Source organism: Ictidomys tridecemlineatus, chromosome 9, assembly GCF_052094955.1.
Source record: "Ictidomys tridecemlineatus isolate mIctTri1 chromosome 9, mIctTri1.hap1, whole genome shotgun sequence".
NCBI lineage: Eukaryota > Metazoa > Chordata > Mammalia > Rodentia > Sciuridae > Ictidomys > Ictidomys tridecemlineatus.
Window position 1 is genome coordinate 99,978,585 of NC_135485.1, and position 27,350 is coordinate 100,005,934.

General features: G+C 32.8%; 1 protein-coding gene across 3 annotated transcripts in view; it reads left to right on the forward strand.

The window, feature by feature from the left end:
- Cenpe (centromere protein E) overlaps positions 1-27,350 on the forward strand; it is an 81,556-nt gene that overhangs the window by 7,940 nt on the left and 46,266 nt on the right. For all 3 annotated transcript variants that reach the window (XM_078021857.1, XM_078021858.1, XM_078021859.1), the window contains exons 9-25: positions 4,270-4,321; positions 5,821-5,908; positions 6,631-6,760; positions 7,838-7,957; positions 8,848-9,006; positions 12,843-12,990; positions 13,628-13,716; positions 15,503-15,670; positions 19,995-20,069; positions 20,297-20,416; positions 20,954-21,076; positions 21,169-21,334; positions 21,664-21,818; positions 23,370-23,684; positions 23,800-24,072; positions 24,211-24,369; positions 25,207-25,314. In XM_078021857.1, coding sequence (XP_077877983.1) covers positions 4,270-4,321; positions 5,821-5,908; positions 6,631-6,760; positions 7,838-7,957; positions 8,848-9,006; positions 12,843-12,990; positions 13,628-13,716; positions 15,503-15,670; positions 19,995-20,069; positions 20,297-20,416; positions 20,954-21,076; positions 21,169-21,334; positions 21,664-21,818; positions 23,370-23,684; positions 23,800-24,072; positions 24,211-24,369; positions 25,207-25,314 — 2,448 coding nt within the window. The remainder of the gene's footprint in view (positions 1-4,269; positions 4,322-5,820; positions 5,909-6,630; positions 6,761-7,837; positions 7,958-8,847; positions 9,007-12,842; positions 12,991-13,627; positions 13,717-15,502; positions 15,671-19,994; positions 20,070-20,296; positions 20,417-20,953; positions 21,077-21,168; positions 21,335-21,663; positions 21,819-23,369; positions 23,685-23,799; positions 24,073-24,210; positions 24,370-25,206; positions 25,315-27,350) is intronic.

Here is a 27,350-nt window from a genome sequence, read left to right on the forward strand (position 1 = left end):
CTGTGATATATTCACTTATGTACATAGGAAAGTTATGTAATATTCATTCTACTGTCTTTCCCCAGCCCATCTCTCCTCCCTTCCCTCTTTCCCCTTTGTCTACTCCACTGATCTTCCTTCTATTCTTTTTTTTTTTTTTTTAATCTCCTCCTTTGTTTTGGATTAGCTACCACATATCAAAGAAAGCATTCTACCTTTGGCTTTTGGGGACTTACTTATTTCACTTGGCATGATAGTCTCCAGTTCAATCCATTTGCTGGCAAATGCCATAGTCATTCTTTTTTCTTTTCTTTTTTTTTTTGGCTGAGTAATACTCTGTTGTTTATATAATACTACATTTTCTTTATCCATTCATCTGTTGAAGGACATGTTGGTTGGCTCCATAGCTTGCCTATTGTGAATTGTGCTGCTATAAACATTGAGGTGGCTACATCACTGTAGTATGCCGATTTTAAATCCTTTGAATATATACTGAGGAGTGGGATAGCTTAGTTATATGGTTCCATTCCTAGTTTTTGGGGGGAATGTCCACACTGCTTTCCAGAGTGCTTGCAGTAATTTGCAATCCCACCAACATATATGAGTATACCTTTTTCCCACATCCTCACCAGCATTTACTATTATTTGTATAATAGTATGATTGCAAATAGTATGATTGTATAATAGTATTGATGATTGCAATTCTGACTACAGTAAGAGAAAATCTCAGTATAGCTTTAATTTTCATTTCTAATTGCTAGAGATATTGAACATTTTTTCATATATTTGTTAACCATTTGTACTTCGAGAAGTATCTGTTTCGTTTCTTTTCCCATTTATTGATTGGGTTATTAGGGGAGTGTCTTTGTTTTTTGGTTTGGTTTTGTTGTTGGTGGTGGTGGTGATATTTTTGGTGTTAAGTTTTTTGTGTTCTTTGTGTAGATATCAATGCCCTAACCTAGGTATAAGTGACAAAGATTTTTTTTCCCATTCTGTAGGCTCTCTTTACACTCTTAATTGTTTCCTTTTCTGTGAAGAAGCTTTTTAATTTGATGCCATCCCACTTACTTATTTTTAATTTTACTTCTTCTTGGGCTTTTAGAGTCTTATTAAGGAAGTCAGTTCCTCAGCCAACATGATGAAATGTTGGACCTACATTTTCTTCTTTTTTTTTTTTCCTACATTTTCTTCTAACAGTTGCAGGGGTTCTGGTCTAACTCCTAGGTCTTTGATCCACTTTGAATGAAGTTTTGTGTGGGATGAGAGATAGAGGTTAAGTTTCATTCTACTACATATGGATTTCCAGTTTTCCCAGCACAGTTTGTTAAAAAGGCTATCTTTGGTTTTGACACCTTTGTCTTCTATAACTGTGTTTATTGGGTATATCTTTGTGTCTTCTATTCCGTTGGTCTGCATGCCTGTTTTGGTGCCAATACCATGGTATTTTTGTTACTGTAACTCTGTAGTATAATTTGTGATGTGGTATTGTGATACCTCCAGCTTCACTTTTCTAAGGATTGCTTGCAAGGCCTAAATTCTTCAGCTTGATATGGGATGTGATTTAAGATTACCTTATTTAGTTAGAACAATGAATACTAACATACTTGTTTGGGCTGTTTTTAGTTTATTTTAAACAAAATTACTAGACTATAAGACTCAAGAACTTGTTACATGTTATTATTTGGTGTTCTGATAATAATTTAAAAGTAAAGACTTTGCCATATTAAAAAAAAAGACTACCTTATTCGATTTGAAAACTATAGAGAAAAAATTAATCAACAGTATATTTATTTTCAGATTTCATGAAAGCAAATTCTTACTATTCCATTCTAACTTTATTTTAGTGTAAAAAGTGTATCTCTTATTTTAGTAGACTTTAATGTTGTTTTAATGTAACAACAAAAACAAACTAACCTCTTCCAACACCAGTGATTTTTTTTTTCTTTTAAATACGCTTGATGTATTCAGTGCTCTATTTGGTGATTATCCTCACCTTCCTCAATGCTCAATCTGTGGTCCTTGGACATTATCTGGGACATCCCTTTGGCCTACCCACTTCCTGTAAGAATCTTCTTGAAGAATCATCTTCTGACTCTTTCCTAATTGTTTCCTGGCCTTGTGGGGATGATAATATTTAGGTTCTCTCAGCTCTACTCCTCCATTCCCTTCTGTGTCTTCTTTTCTCCTGCCCTTCTAAAAAAACTCAGGAGTGTTCTGTGGCTTTTCTTACTTCAGATTCTTACACTCAGATATTCTTTCACCATTTCTGTATTGAAGATTGCTAAATATTTATTTTTATCTACAGTCTCTGAGATTGCTGGAATTATGCATGCTACTGTTATCTCAAACTGCAGTATATATAAAATTAATTTCTTACAGCAGTAGTGACTATTCTGCTTTTTCCAGGAAAGCTTTGTCAATTTTGACTCTTTAATTCAATTAATCTTTGTTGGTATTTCTCTTTGTCCTGTTGTCTCATTTCTTATTTTGGTAAATTCCTGTGGTATATTCATTTAGATCGTCGTTTCTCTTGAATTACTACATTGATCTCCTGAAACCTGGCCTTCATGACTCTGGTCTTCCTTTCTCCAGTCTATTATACAAATTTGAAATTTATCTAAGCACTGCTTTTGTTATGTCACTTCTTGGACAAGAAATGTACTTCCTCTGCTCCACATGAGTTCCTCTCCTAGATGGGGCCTCTTGGAAGCTTTGGATAGGTGTCTTTGGTTAGGAGTACTTGTTCCCACTGTCATGACTTCACTCATGCTGCTTCACTCCTTAACCACTTTGCCTTTGATTATGAATCTGGATCATCTGTAGTGGACACTATGTAAGGACCATTAGACTTCTGATTATTTTAGAGAAGAAAGTATCTGAGATATAACTACAAAACTATAATTACTTGCCTACACCCTGAAAATCTCCACAGAGAAATAACTTAAAGCTCTTTCTTTTAATGTATTCTGAATATATAGAGAGAGTTTCTCATGCTCTGGGCACAATGCTGGGTTCTGAGATTAAAAGAATAAATGATACGTTCCTCTGTTACTTAATACACAGATAATTTCTACTGGTGCCTCTCCAGACCAAGCTGCCATCATCTCACCTGGATTCTGCACTAGTCTCCTACCTTGGCTGCCTGCTACCGCTCCTGTCCCTCTCTAATCCATTCTCCACTCAAGGGCACAGTTGATGCTTTAGAAAGTTGAATCTGATTGTATTAGTACTCCCCCGTATAAAACCCTCCAGTGGTTTCCCGTTGCATTTAGGAAACCTGGAATTCTTAGTCTTGCTTAAAAAACCCTGCATAATGTGATCATTCCTTCTCTTACCCTGTCTTTTTCCTGCTTAAGTTCACCACTCTGCCCTTTCTACATTTTTTAACACACCAAGGGCACTCTGATTTGTGACCTGGTATGCTGGCTTACCTTCTGTCTAGACTGCCATTTCCCTTAATCTTTTCATAACTGCCTTTCTTAGCCTGATGACTGGCCTTCCCCTACCACCCCATCCAGAAGATGTGTTCTGCTCCTCCCTCTGCTCTCTTCCAGCTCTATTTGAATTATCCACTACATTTATCACAATATATTTCTCACATGTCTTTTTCTCTCTTAACAACCTCCTCTTCTGTAGAATACAAGCTCTGTGAGAGCAGAGACCTCATTTGTCTGGTTCTCTGCTATTTCTCCAGCAACTAATGCACTGCCTAGAACATGATAGATATTCACTTTTTTTTCCCCCACTATTATTTGTAAAATGAAAGAGGTCCATGCTTTTGAAGATGCTACAGGGTAGTCAAGGACTCAAATGACTAGTTCTACAGGAGTTAAACTATAAGAGTAAGTCATATCTAATAAAGTGTTCTGGATACATAGTGGAAGTAACGTTTCAAAAAAAATTCAAAGTGTGAGGTAGGAAGAGTAAAGTTGGCACAGCTACACTAAGGAGGTAACATTTATCCTGGTTCTTGAATAAAGGCACATTAGAATGTTAGAACCTACTGCTGCCACAAGTGCTGGGTTGCAAAGAATCATGTTCACCTTGATAAAGTTTTGGACTATATAGGAAACAACCTACTGTGATCTGCAGCATGAGTATATGTCATAAAGAAAGAAAAACGACACATAGAGACTACTTTGACTCAAGATGATATATTATCTCAAGAAGAAACATAAGAATTTAGATGGGACATTCAGATATGCCATGTATTAAAATGTTCTTTCAATAGTTTGGACTTTATTATTTCTAATTATCCCTCCTGAAGGTTTATTTTCATTTGTCCTACAGAATTTGGTCGATCTTGCAGGCAGTGAAAGAGCTGCTCAAACAGGAGCTGAAGGTAATGAGAACTAGTAAAGTAAATTACTCTTAGTGCCTTCTTTTATGGGATAAAAATGCTTCTAAGCATTTTTTAAAACTGATAATAGTAATTTTCTGCTAAAAGTCCCTAACACAAAAATCGGCATCTATATATGACTAATTATTTTCTTTGAACTATTGTAGCATCTATTAAAAAGCTAAAGTTATGTAATTAATAGATTAGTATATCTGGGAAGCCCATGAGAATTCCACAAAAACTATTTAAATTTCTACAGTTAGTAAGGATATTAAGAAAGATAGCTGAGCCTAGTGGCACATGCCCATAATCCCAGTAGCTCAGGAGACTGAAGCAGGAGGCTTAAAAGTTCAAAGCCAACCTCAGCAACTTAGCAAGGCTCTAAACTTAGCAAGACTCTGTCTCAAAAAAAAAAAAAAAAAGTACTGGGAGCTTAGCTTGGCAAAAAGGACTCCTGGGTTCAATCTCTAGTACAGAAAAGAAAAAAAGGAAGGTAGTAGGAAGTATCTTTCCAGTACTAATATTCTGATTCTAGGATACATGGTAAGTATATACAGATTCTTTCATTACACCTTTGCCCTTTCAAAATTTATGTAGACTAATCTCCATTAGAAAATGAGACGTGACCATGGTTAGCATTGAAAAGAAAAGGATGCTTTTCTACTATGTGAAAAATGATACTGCATATCATCCCTATGTATCTATCCTGGGAGAATCTTAACATTACAGCTAAATTTTAACTCTATAGGATCTAGTCTTTCGTGGCAAAACTGGCTATTTTTTCCAGTTCTCCTTATATGTGTAATAAAACAAATGAAAATCCAAAGAAAGGTAGTGTGGTACAAATTTAATATATAGAAATTAATAACTCTTACAGACAAAACCAATTAGAATTTTATGTGGACAAAGGTTATTTACATTAATAATGTAAAAGATGTGGTACATCTTTTACATAGTAAAACTTGATATCTCAACTAGGAAACTCAATAGATTGCACAAAATCAATGTAAAGAAATCTTTAAATCAGACCTGAATTATGGAGAACTTTGTGAAAACGAAAAAGCATAATTAGATGAGAAGATTTGAAATCACAAAGATGCCAAGTTTCTCTGTATTAATTTCTGGATTTAACACAATCCTAATAATAACATCAAGAATGCATTTTTGTGTTGTTTAAATTAGGTATGGTTATTTTAAAGTGTGTATGGAATTTGTGACCTCCTGACTCATCCTCCCAAAGTAGTCCCTCTGATTCTTAGTAATGTTTTTCCTACTGCTGATACCTATTCTGAATCACTTAATTGGTGGAAGGAATAGGAAGAGAATGCCTACCAAAATTATAATACGGTGGGCTCAGGTCCAAACCAAAACGCACATCTTAGCAACTGATTCTTTGATGTCTAATTTCTCTTGTCATTTACTAATAAATAACTTAGTTACCTAGGTTGGGGGGGCAGTTTTGATTTGTTTTTGTTTTTGTTTTTTTTTAATCATAAATTTAGGTGTACGACTCAAGGAAGGCTGTAATATAAATCGAAGCTTATTTATTTTGGGACAAGTAATCAAGAAACTTAGTGATGGACAAATTGGGTAAGTTTATCCCATTACACACCTACACTTACTCAGGCTTCTCATTAGGTTGAAAATTATAACACTTCAGTAACACTGGAGTTTATTTACTTCCACATATTCAAAAGCAAGTATTTTTTATACAACTGCAGCACAGCTTTTCATTTCTCTGGTTATACGTGATGTGGCTATTGTCACACCATATGTGCAGTCAATACATGTACCTAGGGTAATAATGTCCATCTCATTTCACTATCTTTCCTGCCCCCCCATTCTCCTTCTCTCCCCTCCCTTCCCTTTGCCCAATTAAAGTTCCTCTGTTTTGCCCATGCCCCCTCCCTCATTATAGATCAGTATCCACTTATCAGAGAGAACATTCTGCCTTTGGTTTTTGGGGATTGGCTCGCTTTGCTTAGCATGATATTCTCCGGCTCCATTTATTCACCTGCAAATGCCATAATTTTATTCTCTTTTAATGCTGAGTAATATTCCATTGTATGTATATATACCACAGTTTCTTTATCCATTCATCTATTGAAGGGCATCTATGTTGGGTCCACAGTTTAGCTTTTGTGAATTGAGCTGCTACAAACATTGATATGGCTGTGTTGCTGCATTTCTGTAGTATACTGATTTTAATAAAGAATTAATTTTTAAAACTAAAAGTTCTGTATTAAAAGACAACCACTTTTATAATAAAAAATTTCTCAATCTTTTTCTTCCCAAACTCATTTCTTGTTAAGTGGTTTCATAAATTATCGAGATAGCAAATTAACACGAATTCTTCAGAATTCTTTGGGAGGAAATGCAAAAACACGTATTATCTGCACAATTACTCCAGTATCTTTTGATGAAACTCTTTCTACTCTTCAGGTGAGTTTGATTTTTTTTATCTTAATATGGGGAAAGGTGAACTTTAAGAAGAAAGATTTACCTACTAAAATTTGGTATACTTTTTAAAATTGACGTAACACACTTGTTATGATAAAATTAATGTGTTATCCACTAAATACCATTTCTTAGTTTAACTTTCAAAACTTCAATCTTTTATATTCCACTTCCATAATTTTAGCCATATCTAATGTTATTTTGACTGAAATTGACTTGATATTTTATTCAAATAACTTACTTTTTGTACTTAATTTGTGATAAAAGCAAATTTTATCAATCCTATGAATGGAAAACTAAGATTACTCACCACAAGTAGAAAGTAACCAAAACTATACACACACACACACGTATATATACACACACGCGCGCATATATATATATGTATTTGCGTATGTGTATGTGTGTATAGGACAATATAAGTCTTGAATTCTATCAGTTGACCACCTTGGTTTTGTGCTAAAGGCCAACATTTTCTGTTAAAAATGAAGGAAAGGAAAATGAAAAACATCAATGGAATAGCTTTCTCAATGAAGAATTCAGTATTATTTACTGGTCACCTTCATGTTCCCACTTAAAGTTACTTTTAGTACTCATACTCAAGCCATTGCTTTAAATAGCTATTGAGCACTGGATTAAGGTCCTGCCAGTAGAACAAAGAGAAAACATTCCTGACTTTACAGGATTTATGAGCAGATTAAGATTTGTCTTCTGACATGATTGCCTTGGATTAGTATAGAGTTTAAAGAAAGGGGGGATAGTTTGGGCTGGAAGAGGAGCTTCAAAGTATAGGAAGCATTTGGGAGGGGTGGATGGTTTTGTAGGTTCTCTATTGCATCTGTCTTCAAGATGTTTTTCTAACTCTTCTGAAACTATTGGCCAGAGTAAGTCACAGAGCATGGTTAAAAGAACAATATAGAATGCTCCCTGTATTCAAAAATATTAAGCCAACTGGGAAAACTTTGCTTTGGTTTGTCTTCCAAGAAACTTGATCATAGGAAACCTAAATGTTGTTATGACTTCTTTTAGTATTAAAACATATTTTACTTCATTTTTTCCCAGTTTGCCAGCACTGCTAAATACATGAAGAATACTCCTTATGTTAATGAGGTATCAAGTGATGAAGCTCTCCTAAAGAGATATAGAAAGGAAATAGTGGATCTTAAAAAACAGTTAGAGGAGGTATGTATAAATCATTTATTTCAGTATATAGGGACCAATTTAGAATAATGGAGATCTGCCCCTCAAAATTCTAAATTCATGAATATCTGAGCTGCTACAGCTTAATTTTAGAATAAATAGTTTTAACTAAGAAGATATCAACTCATAAAAATTTAACTTTGTTTACTATAAATTGAAAGATTTGGTTTCTTGAAATTATTTTGAATTTTGTTTTTCATTTCCAAAGTTCAAGACTTAAGACTTTTTTTCAAATAAGCCAAGTAGAAATACTTTCTTAAAATGTTTTACAAGTACGTATTAATTCAGGTTAACAAGAAAGACCATGTATAGTTACTTAAAACTATCTTTTGTATTTTCACATTCTTCTCAATTCCTCTTCTAACCCTTAAGTAGTAGCCTAATAATATAGTATAATCAACCTATCATTGTAACTGGTTTATTTTAATCTTGGTCTCATAATTTGTAAGTCTTTAATTTTGGTGATCTCTGAAAAAATTGCCTAAGATATCAAATAATAGTCTTATAAGATGAAAGAGGAAATGTCTGTGTTTGCTATTGGTATACAGATTTCAGCTTCTTTGACTTTTCTGCCTGTTGTTTAGATATTCGTAGCAATTAATAGAACTGTTTTAACAGTATTCTTATCTTTTACATAGTATATAGAATAGAGACCTGAGAAGAAATGTGTAATTTGCTATATTACAAGTTTGAGAAATTATTGATTATAGTAACTGCACATTAGAGTTCTGCACTTAGGATATATTTTATTTCAATACAATTAAATTCTCTGAGATCATATGCATATTTCATATTCTTTTTTTAAGCTACTTTCAAATTTTTAAGATCTAGCTACATCTATTATTAACATAACCCATTATTACATTCTGTAGGTCAGTATAAAGACTCGGGCCCAGGAAATGGAAAAAGACCAATTGGCCCAACTTTTGGATGAAAAAGATTTACTTCAAAAAGTACAGGATGAAAAAATTCAAAACTTAACACGAATGCTGGTGACTTCTTCTTCTCTTACAATGCAACAGGAATTAAAGGTAATAAAATAAAAGATAACAGCTTAAATATTATGGTAGAAAATAGGCACTTTTATATATTTATGATACAGTTAGGCACTTCTTATTCTTTTATACAGTATATTCAAGAAACCCAGACATTTTGTGTGTTTGCTTATACATCAACACTGCCTAAGAAGTTCATTAAAAATACCCTATCCCTAATTTCCACATGTAGCGCTTCTTATTCAAGAAGTCTAACATATAATTAAAGAATCTATTTGTAATATGCAGATGATTAGAAACCACTGGTCACTAGGGGGATGTTTTTGTTTAAAGAAATAGAATTATTAATCTTAGAAACATTGATCTAGAATATAAATCAATGTGGTGATCAAGATTCTAGCTCGTTTGTGTTTTTTGTTGACATTTTAGGGTATAATATTATGAATAGAAGGAAGGACCCTGAATCTGGACTGGCTGAATTTGAATCCCAGATCCATCAATTCCTAACTCTTAGACATTGGGCAATTTCTTGAATCCCCTTCACTGTAATTTTTTTATTTGTGAAATAGCTTGATACATACCTCATGGGGTGTTGTGAGAATTAAGTAAGATAATACATAGAATGTGCCTAATACAATCCTTTCTACACAGCAAATTTAGTAATTATAAGCTATTAATAAATTATTATTAATAGGCACTATGTACAAGTCACCATACTAAATATAGAGGGGACATTCAAGAACTATTGGTTGACTGAGTGTGAATAGAAAGTGGCACAACGGCACAGGGAAGAGACCTATATATGCAAAAGCCTGAGGCTATGAAAATACATGATGCATTCTTTGGACTTAAAATGTTCTAGTGGTCAGTCCATGTTAAACCATCATGTGATATTTGAATGTGACTTTATGTTAAGGAGATAATAAGAGACTGTGTGTGATGTCAGAATTGCAGAAAAAGCATGACTGCTATGCATATCGGAATAGTTGGGCCTCTATAAGAAATGTGGCTCTGGAGAGGGAGCAAATTGGATAAATTGGAGAGTTGTTTATGGGGTAAACTTAGTGATTGATTGGATGTCAGGAACAGAGAAACGGAAAAAGAGGTATCCAGAGTGATGTGAAAGTCTTGCTTAGCCTCCTGGGAAGCTAGTAGCAGAATTTGTTAAGTAACAATGAAAAACAGTAGAAGTGCTTGGAATATCTTTTGAGATGTCAGGCAGGTGAAAATGCAAATATATGGAAACAGTGCGGAAGATGGGCAATGTAATCAGTTTGGGCACATGCTACTACAGATCTAAATTAAAATTATGGGAAGAGATGAGTTTGTTCTTTAAGCAAGTTGAGAATGAAAAGCTTAGAATGACAAGGAAAAAACCCCAAGAAACATTTTAGGTAAAGGTAGAAAAAGAAGACTCCATAAAGGGGCCCAGGTTCAGCTCTAGGGTGAAGAAGGATGAATATGGTAGCTGGGAAGAGAATATTTCAAGGAAGTTGTGGTCAGTGGTGTCATGTTTTGCCAAGGAGTTAAGTAAGGTTAAAATAGACAAAAACTATTTGCATTGAGGAACAAGGAGCACATTTGCAAAAACAAATTTAGTTATATGGTGAGGATGAAAGCTGCCTAACAGTGAGTTGAGATAGACCAAAGGGATGGACTCTTGAATATAATAGAAGGAGCTAGCCCTGAATAGGAGACCAATTTATTAGATTTCAACAAACACAAGGGAAAGGATAGATATCAGTGCAAGTTGTACTTTTGTAAGTTTAGTTTTATATTTTCTTTGTGAAACAGATTCAGTTTTTCTGGTGTGATGGCAGTTGTAGATAGAGTCACAAGTTTACAGATATACCAAGCATTCAAAATAATCTGGCCCTTATTGAGAATGGAAAAGAAACCTGACAAGGGAGAGAAAAGTCCTGCCAGGCAGCATAAAGGATCTGATTCATGTCTGTCTGTGTGACTCAGCGCTGCTCAAGAGGCTAATACAGGCTCAGAAGGCAGTATAATTCATCTGAACATACGTTGTGTGGAGTAGGTGTGAAGGACAGAGATTTCTGAGGATATTAACCTCCAATGTCAAACATAATTGAAGTGATGACCTATGGACTCAAAGATGATGATATGAGAATCAAAGAGGGAGCTGTCAGGAAGACAGTGGTATAACAAGGACAAGGAAAAAGTCCCTATTAAGCTAACCAGTCAAAATGGGATTGAATAAATGAGGTAGAAGTATTGCAACTATGGCGGGAGTGGCAGATCTAGGTTTATGAGTTCAGATAATGACAAGATTCAAGTGTGGCTTAGTGAGCCAATGGAATTAAGCTGAGGGTCATTGGAAATGAGGCTTTATATATGACTCGGCTTTTGCAATGTGGGCTATGGAAAAAGTTACCCATTTTAAGAAGAAGGGGTAGTATACAGTGAGACAGAAGTAAGCAGTGTATCCTGGGGAAGAGAGTTACTCTTCAGAGGCTATATAGTGCAGTGGTTACCTAGATAGGCTCTAAAGTTACAGATATGGGCTCAGCTACCAATTGATTTTACAGCCTTACAACTTCCCCAAATTTGGGGGTGACTATAAAAAGGATGCAATAAAAGATCCACTCATAGGATCATTGAGAGAATTGAATTATACCTAGGAAGAGACAGGGAAGAACGTTGGCTGTGAAACCTGGAAAACATACGAGGCAGGCAGAGCAAAAGATCTAAAATCAGCACACTACAGCAGCACAGCCACCTCGATGTTTTTAGCAGCACAATTCACAGTAGCCAAGTTATAGAATCAACCCAGATGCCCATCAATAAATGAATGGATTAAGAAATATATGCAAACATACACACACATATATGCTCACAGTGGAGTTCTACTTAGCCATAAAAAAAATGAAATTATGGCATTTGCCAGTAAATGGATAGAAATGGAGAATATCATGCTAAGTGAAGTAAATCAAACTCAGAAACTCTAAGGTTAAATGTTTTCTCTTACATGCAAAAGCTAGAGTAAAATAAAGGAAAGGGTGGAGGGAAGCATAGGATAACATAAAGATAAAGGGAAGATCGGTAATAAAAAAGGAGATCAAGAGGCAGAGTGGAAGGATGGGTAAGGAAAGGCAGTACAGAATGAAATTCTTTAAAAATCATATTATGTGCATATATAAATATACAACAGGGAACTTCACCTTTATGCCTAGGTAGAAAGAACCAATCAAATATAAATAAATACATGAGCAAAAGGAAATCTAGTAGGGGAAGGAGAATAGGAGAGGGGAGGGAGGATCTGGGGGAAAGTCATGACATGAAATTGAGTTCCATGAATGTATGAGTTTGTCAGGATGAAAACAACTACTATGTTTAACTATAAAAAGAGGCAGGCAGAGGGAGAGAATGCAGAAAACAGTGGTAAGGACTACAGGGTGGGTAGCATAAGAAACCAGAGATGGAGGTCCCTGAAGGATTGAGAAAGAGGACAAAGTAAGAGCAAAGACAAAAGGTTAGCTAGAGGTAAGTAACCAGTCAAGAGGTTTAAAAAAAAAAAAAACAGTAAAACCAAACAGGCTTGAGTATTTGTGAAGTTGAGAGCAGAAAGCCAGTGGAAATGACAAATGCCCAGATAACAGAAGGAGTATAATCCCAAAGAAAAAGAATGTAAAGTCAGCAGTAGTTTTATTCACTTTGTAATGGATTGAAACACTGAGTTGAAAATTTTGAGTATATTTTCTTACTTTAGAATGTCCTCAGACAAGTAAAATATTAAACTAAACCTAAAAATTCTACCAAATCAATAATTTTTAAAAATAAGAGCTAGTTTCCTTGTTTTATGATGTCTGAACATAGATCTGTGTAAAGTAATTTTGATTTTTTTCCTTTAGGCTAAAAGAAAACGAAGAGTTACTTGGTGCTTTGGCAAAATTAACAAAATGAAGGACTCAAACTATGTAAATGAATTTAATATGCCAGCAAATGTAACAACGAGAAGACACAAGACTGATAGCGCTGTGTTAGGAGAAATTGATGAATGTGAGTGCCTGTTTTGCCAACATTTATAACTCTGTGTGATAAACACATTGAAGTAAAAATGTATGTATTTTAGATATGAATGCAATGGAAATTATTATAAGAATTTGTGATTTTGAAAAAGTAAACACGAAACTCTTCTAAAATTCTTAAGAATTTTGTAGTTGAATCATGAGTCAGGTTGTTTTGTTTTTTCCTTCTAATTGCTCAATTAAATTTGTACAGTATTCATAACATCTGCCTTAAACTTGCCAATTTTCAAAGGGCAGCACTTACATAGGAATCTTTCAAAATTGTATCTCTGGTAATATAATCTATTTTTTAGGGGCATTTATAAATCTACTTACAGTGATCAGATCTCATATTTAGAATCTGTCTTTTTTACCTGTATTGTATTAAGGATCCTACATTTTGTCACCAATTCTAACGAGCTATTTTAATTCACAAAACAATATAAATATCACATCTGTTTTTAATGTTATCTTGGCATTCATACTAAGGACATATTAGCTAATATGAGCTTATTACCTTTGGTCAGTGTTTTTGTTGTTGTTGTTTTTGTTTGTAATCTTTAATTTGACTATTAGGGTATGTTATGTATAAGTTCATAGAAAAATTTTTCCTCTTCCCCAAATTTTAGCTCTCTATTTAGAGTCTGATGTCTTCAGTAATACTCTTGATTCATTAACTGAGATAGAATGGAATTCAGCAACAAAGCTACTAAGCCAGGTAACCTAATATATTTTACAGAATATGATCTTTTTACTCTTTTTAAATTTGTTTGCTATTGGACTTTGTTGTTGTAGCACATTATCAGTTCTGACTTAATACCAGAGATAGTTTATGCTCTAACAAAGATTTCCCTCACTTTTATATTTTGGTTGATAATGATGAGACATCTAGGGGAAGTCTAAAAATTTTATAAAGCTGGTACATGCTCAGAGGTAGACATTGCTTCTAGTTCTTTACCAGCAAATCTTAGTATCTATAATGTTTTTAGAATTTCTGTTTTGATTTGGAAAACTGCATGGGGGTAAAAGACTAACTAGAAGTTAAGTGGCTTAGGCAAAGGGAAATGAAGGAAAGGGAGGAGGGACAGGAATAGGAAAGACAGTGGAATAAATCAGAAATAACTTTCCTAAGAACATATACAAATATGACACAGGGAATCTCCACATCATGTACAACCACAAGACTGGGATCTTAATTAGAATAAGATATATTTCATGTTTGTCTAAATATGTCAAAATATACTGATATGAATAAATAAAAAGAATAAATTTTTTAAAAATTTGAAGTGTCAAAATTCTCAGACATTCAATAAAACAATACAACAGAGTAGGATAGTTTTGCTAGATAATACAGAAAAATAAAAGTACAAGTTTTTCCTCCTTATCCGTTGGATGGGTTCTAGTACCTCCACTGATACCAAAGCCCATAGATGCTGAAATCTGTTAGAGGAAAAGGCCTTAATAATTTCATATAACCTATGCCTATCTTCCCATATAGTTTAAAATCATCTCTATATTACTTGTAATAGCTAATACAATATAAATGCTGTGTAAGTAGTTGTTATGCTGTATTTAGGGAATAATGATAAGGAAAGAAGTCTACATTTTAAGTATTGAGACAACCATTGTAGACCTAACTACATTTTCAGTCTGAGGCTAATTGAATCTTTGAATGAGGAATTCATAGTTACAGAAGGCCAATACTGTATAGTTTTATTAAAACTAAGCAGTAAAGAATACTGTAGTGAATAAGTCAATAAGTTTAGATTCCAAGCTACTTTCTACATTGTCCATGTTCAAAGACATATAGTTGTATAATGTATTTATTAAAATTTCATTTTAATTTTGGAATACAATTATGGTGCCAATAATTATTGTTATCATTAGTTTATGTCTATAAAGTATTATAGGCAAAGTGCCTTTGTGTCCTTGAGACTTAACCTAGGAGTTAGTTTTTAAAGGAAAGAAAAAAAAATGCCTTAGTTTTTTGTTGTTGTTTTAAACTCATACTTTTATCTCTTTCTCATAATAGTATGGAAAGGAAAAATATGCTTCTTTAAGTATGGTAAAACATAGCCACCATTAGAGATTTAGAAGTCATTAGTAAGATCTCTATTTCTGTTTCCTGAATTCAGAGTCATCTGAGAAATAGAAGTCAGACCAATTAGTAGTTAAATAATGAGCTTTATTGTGGTGAAATGGGTTTCCTAACAATTACTCTGCCTTTGCAGTTGGACTTTCCTTATCAGGCATAGGCAGACTTATATTTATTTACATGATTTTTGTTTATTCCTTTTTAAATAGAGTAAGTTACTCTGAATTAGATAGTTTACCAAAATATAGGCCATCATAAAGACATGAAGAAGAGAATTGCCTAAACCATCAAATGACTCAAAGTCAAATTATATTCAGCTAATCCAAATTTTAATTGAGGAAGTAAAGAATATGTGATCTGAACTCCATCTGAGTAGAATTGTTTGTTTTTGTTTGTTTGTTTACATTAGGAAAACTTAGAAAGTGAATTGAACTCACTCCGTGCTAAGTATGATAATTTGGTATTAGACTGTGAACAACTGAGAAGAGAAAATGAAGAAATGGGATTAAAATTAAAAGAGAAAAATGATTTGGATGAATTTGAGGCTCTAGAAAGAAAAGCTGAGAAAGATCAAGAGGTAAGATAGAGAAATATGAGACTTTAAAAGAACTATCATTTCCTTAAGGATATTTCTTTCTAATACTGAGATATTATGGATCAGCTGTTTTACACACACACACACTCACAATTTAGAGAACTTAAGAAATGTTTAGGGGCTGGGGATATAGTTCAGTTGGTAGAGTTCTTGCCTTGCATGCACAAGGCCCTGGGTTAAATCTCCAGCACCACAAAAAAAAAGAAAAAGAAATATTTCATTTACAATGTTATAAAAATATTATATTATATTTAGTTCCATCCATATTATTCCAGGCAGGGGAATCTATCTCTTATGGAAATAAATATCATATAATTATTTTTAAATAATAGAATGAGATTTTAAAAACATCAGAGGGAACCTTTCATGGATCTATCTATTGATGGATTTGTCTTGAGGAAATAGTTTTCTTATAGTTGCTATATTACACACATACACACACACACACACACACACACACACACACATATATATATATATATATATTAGTGTGCTATAAGTTTTATCTATAGCAGATAGCATAGCTATTTCCTGAGACCAATAGTAATATTAAGATCTAGTTGACTGTCTTATATATGCATACTAAGTACTAATGAATTTTTCTTTAAAATGTATATTCCTAAATAGTTGGAACATTATTAGAATGTTCCATTAGTTCCATTAGTTGAAGAAGCTGATTAATGGAATTTTTGGAAACAAAACAAACACTTAAATTTTCTAAGCATATGATATTATGCTATGTGTAAAGAGAACCTAGTCCAGAAATCATCAGACTCAAGGCACTTAAAAATTGTTCTAATGCTACCAAAGGTCTTATTATCAGTTCTTGTGTCTTCATAAGAGAAAATTTAAAGTAAGACATGAGGTGTCGTAAAAGTATAGCAGAGTTGTTTGTAACAGAAGGAAGAAATGGAGGGCAACACCCTCTGGGGGGAGAGTATGTCCTCTCAGAAATGAGAGAACTCTCTTCCTTGCGTCCCAGTTTTATTGGGGTTAAGGGACAGTTTATGGAGAATCCCGCCCAAGCCCCACTCCTAGCTGTTTATTGACAGTTGGATTATATCATGTTTCTAGATCTCTGCTGCATATATCTTACTTCTGAATATATAAATGAAACCCACAGGAGTGAAAATTTATAATTCCAGTGAGATTAAATAGTGTGCCAAGGACCTAAAGGCAACTTTTAGTCATCTTGGCCCACACCACACAATTTTATCTGGAACTTGATTTTATAGACCTTGAGACTATTGAGCTCACCAGCCTCCAGGCGAGGAATCTGTCTTTTATCAAAGGATCAATCTCAGAAATATATTTCTCAGCACTGAGAATAATATGCTATTTGTTTGGGGACTATTATCTTACATCAGATCAGGGCCAGGATAACTTTGTATAAGTTGCTTCTCTAAAACATATTGAGTGGGACTGGGGATGTGACTCAAGCAGTAGCGCGCTCCCTGGCATGCGTGCGGCCCAGGTTCAATCCTCGGCACCACATACAATTGTGTTTGCTGAAAACTAAATATTAAAATTCTCTCTCTCTCTCTCTCTCTCTCTCTTTAAAAAAAAAAAAAAAAAAACATATTGAGTACTGGGAATGTGGCTCAATGGTAGAATGTTTGCCTAGCATGTGTAAGACCCTGGGTTCAAACCCCAGCACCACCACAAAAAGCAAAAACAAAAAAACATAGAGACAGGGGAGGGGGACTGTTATCACGTTACCACATAGGCTCAGGCTATAGAATTAGCCCCTCATTTTTCATGTTCCCACCACTCACATCTACAGCCTATCACTAAGATTTCAGGGACTCCTTAGTGCAGATTGTCTTTAAACTAGAGTGTACAAACAGAATTTTTGAGTCCATCATTTTTCTGAAACAAAAATACCTGTTATCAGACTTCAAAAGCAACCTGTGAGCCTCCCAAAAATTAGAGCCACTACTTTGAAATTCTTGAAATATGAATTAGGTTGCAGCTGATTTCGGATTTCTATATGAGTAGCCTGAAGGAACATCATCTTTAATATCATCATTTAGTTTTTACCCTCTTTCTTTGTAAAGAAAAAAAGAATTCTGTGCCAAAGCTATCATTTCCATTTTATCAAGAAATTAAAGTTGTTCCTACATTTTGTAGGTATTTAGAAAAATAAAGTTTATATTAAAATTTTTCACAGGGTTTCATTCAATTTGCTTTAAAATATACATATTAACAAAGTGTAAAATGTCATGAAAAGAAGAGTGGACTTTAGTCAGTGAGATGGGGTTTATTACAGGGGATGATATAGGGGAATAGTTAAGAGGATGGTGTCTAGAGCTCCAATTTTGAAGACTAAAATGTATATTTTGAATAACATTTTGAACAAAGTCAAATTATGGCTCAGAACAGGTGATCATTTCTCTGGTTTTCTTAAGGATTTTGTCAAAAAATCATGAAAGTCATGGATAATTTTCAGGTGGAAATGTAGTGATTATGGTTGCTTACATATTAAACATTAGAGAGATGAATTGAAAACGTCAAATATCATCAGTCTCATGGGACAAAAGAAAATGTGTCCATCTACCTATTTTAACTTGATTTATTTAATAATTTTTACAACTCAGAAATTTTTAAGAGGATTAATATTTTACCTGTTCAATTACAGGTAAAATTTTCAATTTTTTTTATATCATAATGGATTAACTATTGATCGTGTCCTGTGTTTTGAACATGTTTGCTCTTTACACACTTTCTCTGTATGCTCTGCATCTTAATATCTCATTTGGAGATTACACTTTTATCTTTACAAAATTAATCTTTTTACTTATGAGAAGCAAAACATAAGCTGAAATGTAATTTTTCTAAATGGTTATTTCCTAAATGTTTTCTAAAGATTGATTATTTGCTTCTCCCTTGTTGGTAAATGTGAGAAAGAACCAAATAAAAGTTAGAAATAGGCAGGCAAGAAAAGATAAAAGATGGAGCTATTGTTTAAAGCAAAACCAATACAAATATCTAAGGCTGTATTGTACAGTAGGATAGCTATATGTGACAATCGAGCATTTAAAATTGGGCCAGTATGGGGCTGGGTTGTGTCTCAGGTGGAGCGCTTGCCTACCATGTGTGAGACACTGAGTTCGATCCTCAGCACTACATAAAAATAAAGATATTGTGTCCAACTATAACTAAAAAGTAAATAAATAAATGAATGAATTAATAAAAATTGGGTCAGTCTGAATTCACTTTAAAAAAAAGAATAAGAAATAGAAGGTAAAATATTTCAATATTTTTATATTCATTACATGGAGAAATAATTTTTGACATGTTAAGTGAAATATTAAAGTTAATTATACCTATTTCTTTTTGTGTTTTTTTTTAATGTACCTATTAAAAAGTTTTAAATTACATGTGTGGCTCCATTATGTTTCTGTTAGCTCACATTGTTTCACTGACCTAAGAAATGTCTACTCTGCTACATTCCAAAACCTAAAACTACTCAAGACTGAATTAAGCATCCAGAAAATATCACTTAAACAAGATGCATTTTCTTAAATTCCATCAGAATTTTATTGTATTCTTCAAGAGCTTATTCAATTATAAAGATTAAGTAATTTCAAGAGAAAATGTTTCTTCAGTTACTTGCCATTTGCTTGATTTGTATACAAAACTTTCTGGTACTCAAATATTTCTGCTACAGATATTTTGATACAAAGGAAAATTTGATAAAAAATACTTTTACTTTTATACTTTATATGATCAATATAAAGTAATAGCATCTTCTTTCCACTGTTTCCTATAAAACAAAACAAAATGATGTACTTCATAATCTCAAACTTCTATATTGAACAGTAATAATATTGTAAAGTCATTACATGAAATGACCCTAATCTAAACCTAATTCCAAATCACAACTCATTGAAAAGTATGTCAGTGTGGAACCACAAGGATAATTTATGGTAAGTAAAAAAAATTGAATGAATAGATTTGTGTGCATGTCTTATACAAAGCAAAAATCAATTAAAAGTGTATTTAGTAAAATTTTGATTACCACTTTACTGCTTACTAATTTGCTAATGACATTATTTTAGCTTTATTAACAGAAAATATAATTATTATTGAAGTCATGCTGAGATTTTTTTCTTGTTTTATTTGGGTGGTATTCTTATATTTTTAAATAATGAGGTGCTCTTGCAAGTAGCTTAAACAATTGATCTCTCAATCTCTTCTAACTGTTGGGTGATGTCAATTCTGAAGCAGTGAATCAATGCTATCTTTTTTTTTTTGCTTTATTAACTATTGGTTTGCTCTGTTGCCTGTTCACATACTCTTACAGATGCAACTAATTCATGAAATTTCCAACTTAAAGAATTTAGTTAAACATGCAGAAGTATATAATCAAGATCTTGAGGTGAGCATTCATGTGGGTATTTCTATTAATAAATAACTAGAACTATAAAATATATATCATATAAATTGGACATGATTACAGAAAATACAGGAATTATATTTAAGTAGAGGAATTGTATTTTTAAATATTAATAACTGAATTTTTTGTTGATTGAAATTATACGTTCTTTTTAATACTTTCAAAATCAAATTGTTAACTTCTGTTTCATTCTTATTTGATTCTTTTAGAATGAACTAAATTCAAAAGTAAAGCTGCTTGAAGAAAAAGAAGACCAGATTAAGAATCTACAAAAATACATAGACACTCGGAAGTCAGAAAATATAAAAATGGATTTGTCATACTCATTGGTAAAAATAAGGTTTATTTTGTTGTGTGACTATCTAGACATTTCTAGTGTACCATCATCATCTCCACAGTAAATGCTCATACTGGGCTAGCTACTGGGCATGGTTTTAATCAACTTAATTTCTCTATAACTTTGAGAAATGGACATTTTACAGATAAAGAAGCATTCATACAAAGTCCAACATATCAGTCGTTCAATGAATGTAAATTAGGGACAGTCTTCCATAAAAAGTCAATGATTCAAAAATTTTGAATTTTTTCGGTTGTTTAATAGAAATTCTGAAGAACTATAAAATCATGATCATAAGATAAGCACTTAAGTTGGAATTGATAAGTAACTAAAATATAGTTGAGCATGACTTCATAAACTTTATTTCAAATAGCTATCTATGTATTCTCATTAGAATTTAAGTAACTATTTTAATAGTTTGTTAAACTTTTTATTAAACAGTAGCCAATTTGTTAAATTATCGTACTTAAAGTATTTTTCTTATCTACCAAAATTAGATCTCACTGAATGCTTTTTATAATTTGTCTAGGAAAACACTGAAGATCTAAAACAAATGCAACAGACTCTGTTTGATGCTGAAACTGTAGCTCTTGATGCCAAAAAACAATCAGCCTTTCTTAGAAGTGAAAATCTGGAGCTGAAAGAGAAAATGGTAAATAATTTGTGAAACATGTAGAAATGTAAAAAAAAACAGTTCTAATGGTCAGTACATTTTTGTGAATTTTCAATGTTTTTCCTCAATAGAAAGAACTTGAAAGCACTTGCAAGCAAATGGAAAATGACATTCAGTTATATCAAAGCCAATTGGAAGCAAAAAAGAAGATGCAAGTTGACCTGGACAAAGAATTACAATCTGCTTTTAATGAAATAACAACACTTAACTCCCTTATAGATGGCAAAGTTCCAAAAGGTATTTTATAATTTCTGGCTTCTCCTTACAAATCTGACTTCCTCTAGAAATGTCCTTAATTCATTTGACAACTATATTTCGATGATTAAAAATCCACCAGACTGATTTTTTTTTTTTAGTAACTTCACATTCATTTTTAATACTCTTTGTTAAGAATTTACAAAGTTTCCATTTTCAATGGGAAATTTTCCATTTTCAAATCACAAGGGTTTAAAAATTACTTTTCAAATATACTGGATCTGACCTTGAAAAAGGTTGGTTAAAGAACTTTGAAAATTAGATTACCTATTTGACAACATTGGCCCTCTAATTCACCAAAAACTTCCTAGATTTGCTCTGTAATTTGGAATTGGAAAGAAGGATTACTGAACTACAGAAAGAACTGAATAGAGAATCTAAAGAGAATGAAGCTCTTCGAAAAGAAGTTGATTTACTCTCAGAGTTGAATTCTTTACCCCATGAAATGGAAATGCTGAGGAAAGAGGTAAACAGATTTTGACGAATTATTCCTTGTTTTGAAATAAGAACCTTTACAAAGAGTGCCTGAAATATTTTTATCTAGTTTATTTTTGAGTAGCAGGCAAGAGACATTCAACTTGTTAGCAATGGTACTGAATATATTCCATCTTCTAATTCTTATGCTACTAGATAGAAAAAAAAATTTACTTTTGAAATATATTTAACAGCATACTTGTTAACATAATCCATGTCACAGCCATTTTTATAATCATCAAATGTCACATTTAGAAAATTTCATCTCCTATCCTTAGTCTTCACCTTTTTGGAGGGTTTTGTTTCATTTTATTGAGTAAAAGAAAGCAATACCTTCCTGTGCTCATATATGAATACACAACCAGTATAACTCCACATCATTTACAACCACAAGAATGGGAATTTATATTTCATGTATGCATAATATGTCAAAATACACTCTATTTTCATATATATCTAAAAAGAACAAAATTAAATTTTTAAAAATAAATAAATAGATTTGCATATCTATTTAAACAGAAAAGCAACGAGGTAAAGGTGCACCACTAATAAAGCTTTATGAATCAGTATAAATCTTTTAGACTAGGAAATGATTCTTAAGTCCAGAGCCCACCAACTTTTCCCTTTCTACTTTTCTAAAACATAATAATAATAACAAGAGGTGGGATTATGACTCAAGCCTTGCATGCGTGAGGCACTGGGTTCAATCCTTAGCACCACAAATAAATAAGTAAACTAAAGGTTCACTGACAACTAAAACACAATTTAAAATAACAAGAATTTGAGTGGTTACTTTATGGCAAGCTTCATAATAAAGAACCTTAGAAACATTTTCTTTAATTATTCTATAAGCTTTCAATAAGTAGTCACTACCACTTCTCAACCTTTTGGTGAAGAAGTACAAAAGAGGGTGTTACTTTTCATCCAAAAAAAAATAGTTCTCAAAATAATAGTTGAGTGACAGAAATCTGCCATGAATGTAGCCACCATGCTATATAACCTTCTTTCCTTTGTTTCTCCTTTAGTCTCCTTCCACCTTCTCATCTCCTTCCTAGCTTATTTTCACAATTATTAAACTATTCATGAACTGGATGTGGGTTACTTAATTATTTTAATAATGCTTTTTAGATAATTCTAATAATAAAACATCATTTAAATTATAAATAAATTGAATTTTTAGAAATCTGAGCTGCATTCAAAACCTTTTTTTTAAAAGAGGTCAAATTCTGAGAAAAAACATAAAATGCCTGCTGCCACATAATACTTTAGAATGACAGCTAAGGACATAAAGACACACCCTACTTGTTTCTACCAGTTGACCTTCTCCATGCAATCCTTACTAGAACCCAAAGACATTGGAGAACAAAACATTAAAGGTAAAGTTAAACAGGCCAGGGTAGAGAAATAACAGTAAGAATATTGCCTTTCCCCAGTCAAATTTTTGCTTGATTTAAATGATCCCCTCCCCCAGAGGAAAACTTGTTTTCCTGAAAATTGATTCAGCAGATCATACATTGCTAACATCCCTAAATTTTTTCCATAGATCCATGAAAAATCTGAAGAGCTCTCTATAATAACATCAGAAAAAGACAAATTGTTTTCTGAAGTAGCTCATAAGGAGAGTAGAATTCAAGGTTTACTGGAAGAAATTGAAAAAACTAAAGATGACCTAACAACTACCCAGTTGAATTATAAAAGCACTGAGCAAGAATTTCAAGATTTTAAAACCCTTCATATAGAATGTGAGCAAAAATATAAAATGGTCCTTGAAAAGAATGAAAGAATGAATCAGGAAATAGGAAATCTTTCTAAAGAAGCAGAGAATCTTGGTTTAAGTTTGGATGCTTTGAAGACTGAGGTTAGTACAAAATGATATCCAAAGACATGATCTTCAGTCTTCTTGAGTTTGATTTCTATCTTCTACAGCAAACTCTGCTTTTACTATGTCATATTTACTTTTTCTTATTTTAAAGCTTTCTCACAAAACTCAAGAGCTTCAGCAGAAAACAACTGAGGGTCAAGAAAGGTTAAATGAAGTGGAACAACTGAAGGAACAATTAGAAAGCAGAGATTCTAGGCTGCAAGCTGTAGAAAAGGAGACAACACTGATCACTGAGAAACTTCAGAAAGCCTTAGAAGAAGTGAAAACCTTAACCCGAGAAAAAGATGACCTAAAACAACTCCAGGAGAGCCTGCAGATTGAGAGAGACCAACTCAAAAGTGATATTCAAGACACTATAAATCTGGTAAGGCTTTGAATGATTAAACTTTACAAATATTGGAGCCTCTTCAAACATGGTACAGGAGCCATCATTGATAAGACTGCTTATCTATGATTAAACGGTCACTATAAAATGGAAATTGTTTTCTGTTTCTTCAACAAGAACATAGATTCACAAGAACAGTTACGAAGTGCTCTCGAGTCTTTGAAACAACACCAAGAAACAATTAATACACTAAAAATGAAAAATTCTGAGGAAACTTCTGGGAACTCACTTTTAGAAGAAAATCTAGGAAAAACTAAAGATGAATTTCAGCAAAAGGTACAGGTTATTTAATTTCAGATTTTTCTCTTTGACATCCCAACACCAAATATGTAATGGTAATTTCAATTTTATTTGTTATTCACAATGGTAATAACTCACAGTTTTATAAGACTCTACTCTCTCTTTGAAATAACTTCCCTTACAATTTGAAGAGCAAAGGGCAAAAAAAGTATTGGTTCAAACTTTGAAGAGCTGATGTTTTCTGAGATTTGATGTATTTTAAATATCTTTAAAAGAACTTCTGAATACTAAGAAGGAGGATTGAGTATTATAACTGAAATAGTTTGCCTCAGAATTCTCTATACTAAACTTGTGTAGAGTTCAGTTTAATCTGTTACCAAAAGGATTACCTATAATTTTATACAAGGGTTTGATTTACTTTAGATTTCTACTTTCCTCATAATACCTTTAAGATATATATTATCAACAGAAATTTTTAATAATCTTTCATTATTATATTTCATTCTTTTATTTTTTAAATTTGTTCTAGTTAGTTATGAATGATACTAGATTGCACTTTGACACATCATACATAAATGGATTTCTCATTCTCTGGTTGAACATAATATAGAATCACACCAGTCATGTAAAAATCATATATGTACATAGTATAATACTGTCTGATTCATTGTATTATCCTTCCTACTCCCATACCTACTCCCCTCTACCTAATCTAAAGTAACTCTGTACCCCTGCTTATTGAGAATTAGTATCTACATATCAGAGAAAACATTTAGCCTTTGGTTTGGGGGGACTGGCTTATTCTACTTAGCAACCAAAATATTAACTACTGCAGTCTTCAAGTGTTCTTTGTAAAAGTTCTTATTTCTACAGAAAGAACTGAATAGAGAATCTAAAGAGAGTGAAGCTCTACGAAAAGAAGTTGATTTACTCTCAGAATTCAAATCTTTATCCCCTGAAATGGAAATGCTGAGGAAAGAGGTAAACAGATTTTGACGAATTATTCCTTGTTTTGAAATAAGAACCTTTACAAAGAGTGCCTGAAATATTTTTATCTAGTTTATTTTTGAGTAGCAGGCAAGAGACATTCAACTTGTTAGCAATGGTACTGAATATATTCCATCCTCTAATTTATTCTTATGCTACTAGATAGAAAAAAATTTACTTTTGAAATATATTTAACAGCATACTTGTTAACATAATCCATGTCACAGCCATTTTTATAATCATCAAATGTCACATTTAGAAAATTTCATCTCCTATCCTTAGTCTTCACCTTTTTGGAGGGTTTTGTTTCATTTTATTGAGTAAAAGAAAGCAATACCTTCCTGTGCTCATATATGAATACACAACCAGTATAACTCCACATCATTTACAACCACAAGAATGGGAATTTATACTTCATGTATGCATAATATGTCAAAACACACTCTATTTTCATATATATCTAAAAAGAACAAAATTAAATTTTAAAAAATAAATAAATAAATTGATTTGCATATCTAAAAGCAATGAGATAAAGGCGCACCACTAATAAAGCTTTATGAATCAGTATAAATCTTTTAGACTAGGAAATGATTCTTAAGTCCAGAGCCCACCAACTTTTCCCTTTCTACTTTTCTAAAAAAAAATAATAATAATAACAAGTGCTGGGATTCTGGCTCAGTGGTAGACCGATTGCCTTGCATGCGTGAGGCACTGGGTTCAATCCTTAACACCACAAATAGATAAGTAAAGTAAAGGTTCATTGACAACTAAAAAAAAATTTAAAATAACAAGAATTTGAGTGGTTACTTTATGGCAAACTTCACACTAAGAACCTTAGGAACATTTTCTTTTTTTCTTTTTTTTTTTTTTAATTAATTAATTTATTTTTTCAAAACCAAAAATAAATAACTTTATTTGAAAATCTAATACTCTAATTAACATTGAGATTGTTTGGTTTCTTGACCCCAAAAAGTGTTGAGAATTGCCCCCAAGGACAGATTTTTTTTTAATGAAATTTTTTTTATTCATTTTTTTTTAGTCATACATGACAGTAGAATGCGTTTTGATATATAATACGTACATGGAATGTACATGCCTCAATCATATTGTCTATTCTGCTGCCCTTCCTATCCTCCCTACTCCTTCCCTCCTCTCCCATCCTTTCTCTCTATCCAATCTAATGTGACACACTTTTTTTTCTTTTTCTCATTACAATATCATATATGTTTTCTGTATAACAATGAGGTTCTCCTTACATCTTCCATGCAATTCCCCTTCTCCCTCTTTTTCCTTCCCACCTGTCTTCTCTAATATTTAGTGGTAATCATCTTCTCATGCTCTTCCTCCCTATTCCATTTTGAGTCACCCCCCTTATATCAGAGTAGACATTTGGCATTTGTTTTTTAGGGATTGGCTAACTTCACTTAGCATAATCTGATCTAATGCCATCCATTTGCCTGCAAATGCCATGATTTTATTATTTTTTAGTGCTGAGTATTATTCCATTGTGTATAAATGCCACATTTTTTTTTAATACATTCATCTATTGAAGGGCATCTAGGTTGGTTCCACATTCTAGCTATTGGGAATTGTGCTGCTAAAAACATTGATGTGGCTCTGTCCCTGTAGGTCTTTTGGGTATAGTCCGAGAAGGGGAATAGCTGGGTCAAATGGTGGTTCCATTCCCAGCTTTCCAAGGAATCTCCATACTGCTTTCCAAATTGGCTGCACCAATTTGCAGTCCCACCAGCAATGTATGAGTGTACCTTTTTCCCCGCATCCTCGACAGCACTTATTGTTGTTTGACTTCATAATGGCTGCCAATCTTATTGGAGTGAGATTGCATCTTAGAGTACTCTGTTTTAATTTGCATTTCTCTGATTGCTAGAGATGGTGAGCATTTTTTCATGTATTTGTTGATTGATGTATATCCTCTTCTGAGAATTTTCTGTTCAAGTCCTTGGCCCATTTGTTGATTGGGTTATTTTCTTTTTTGTTGTTTAACTTTTTGAGTTCTTTGTATATTCTAG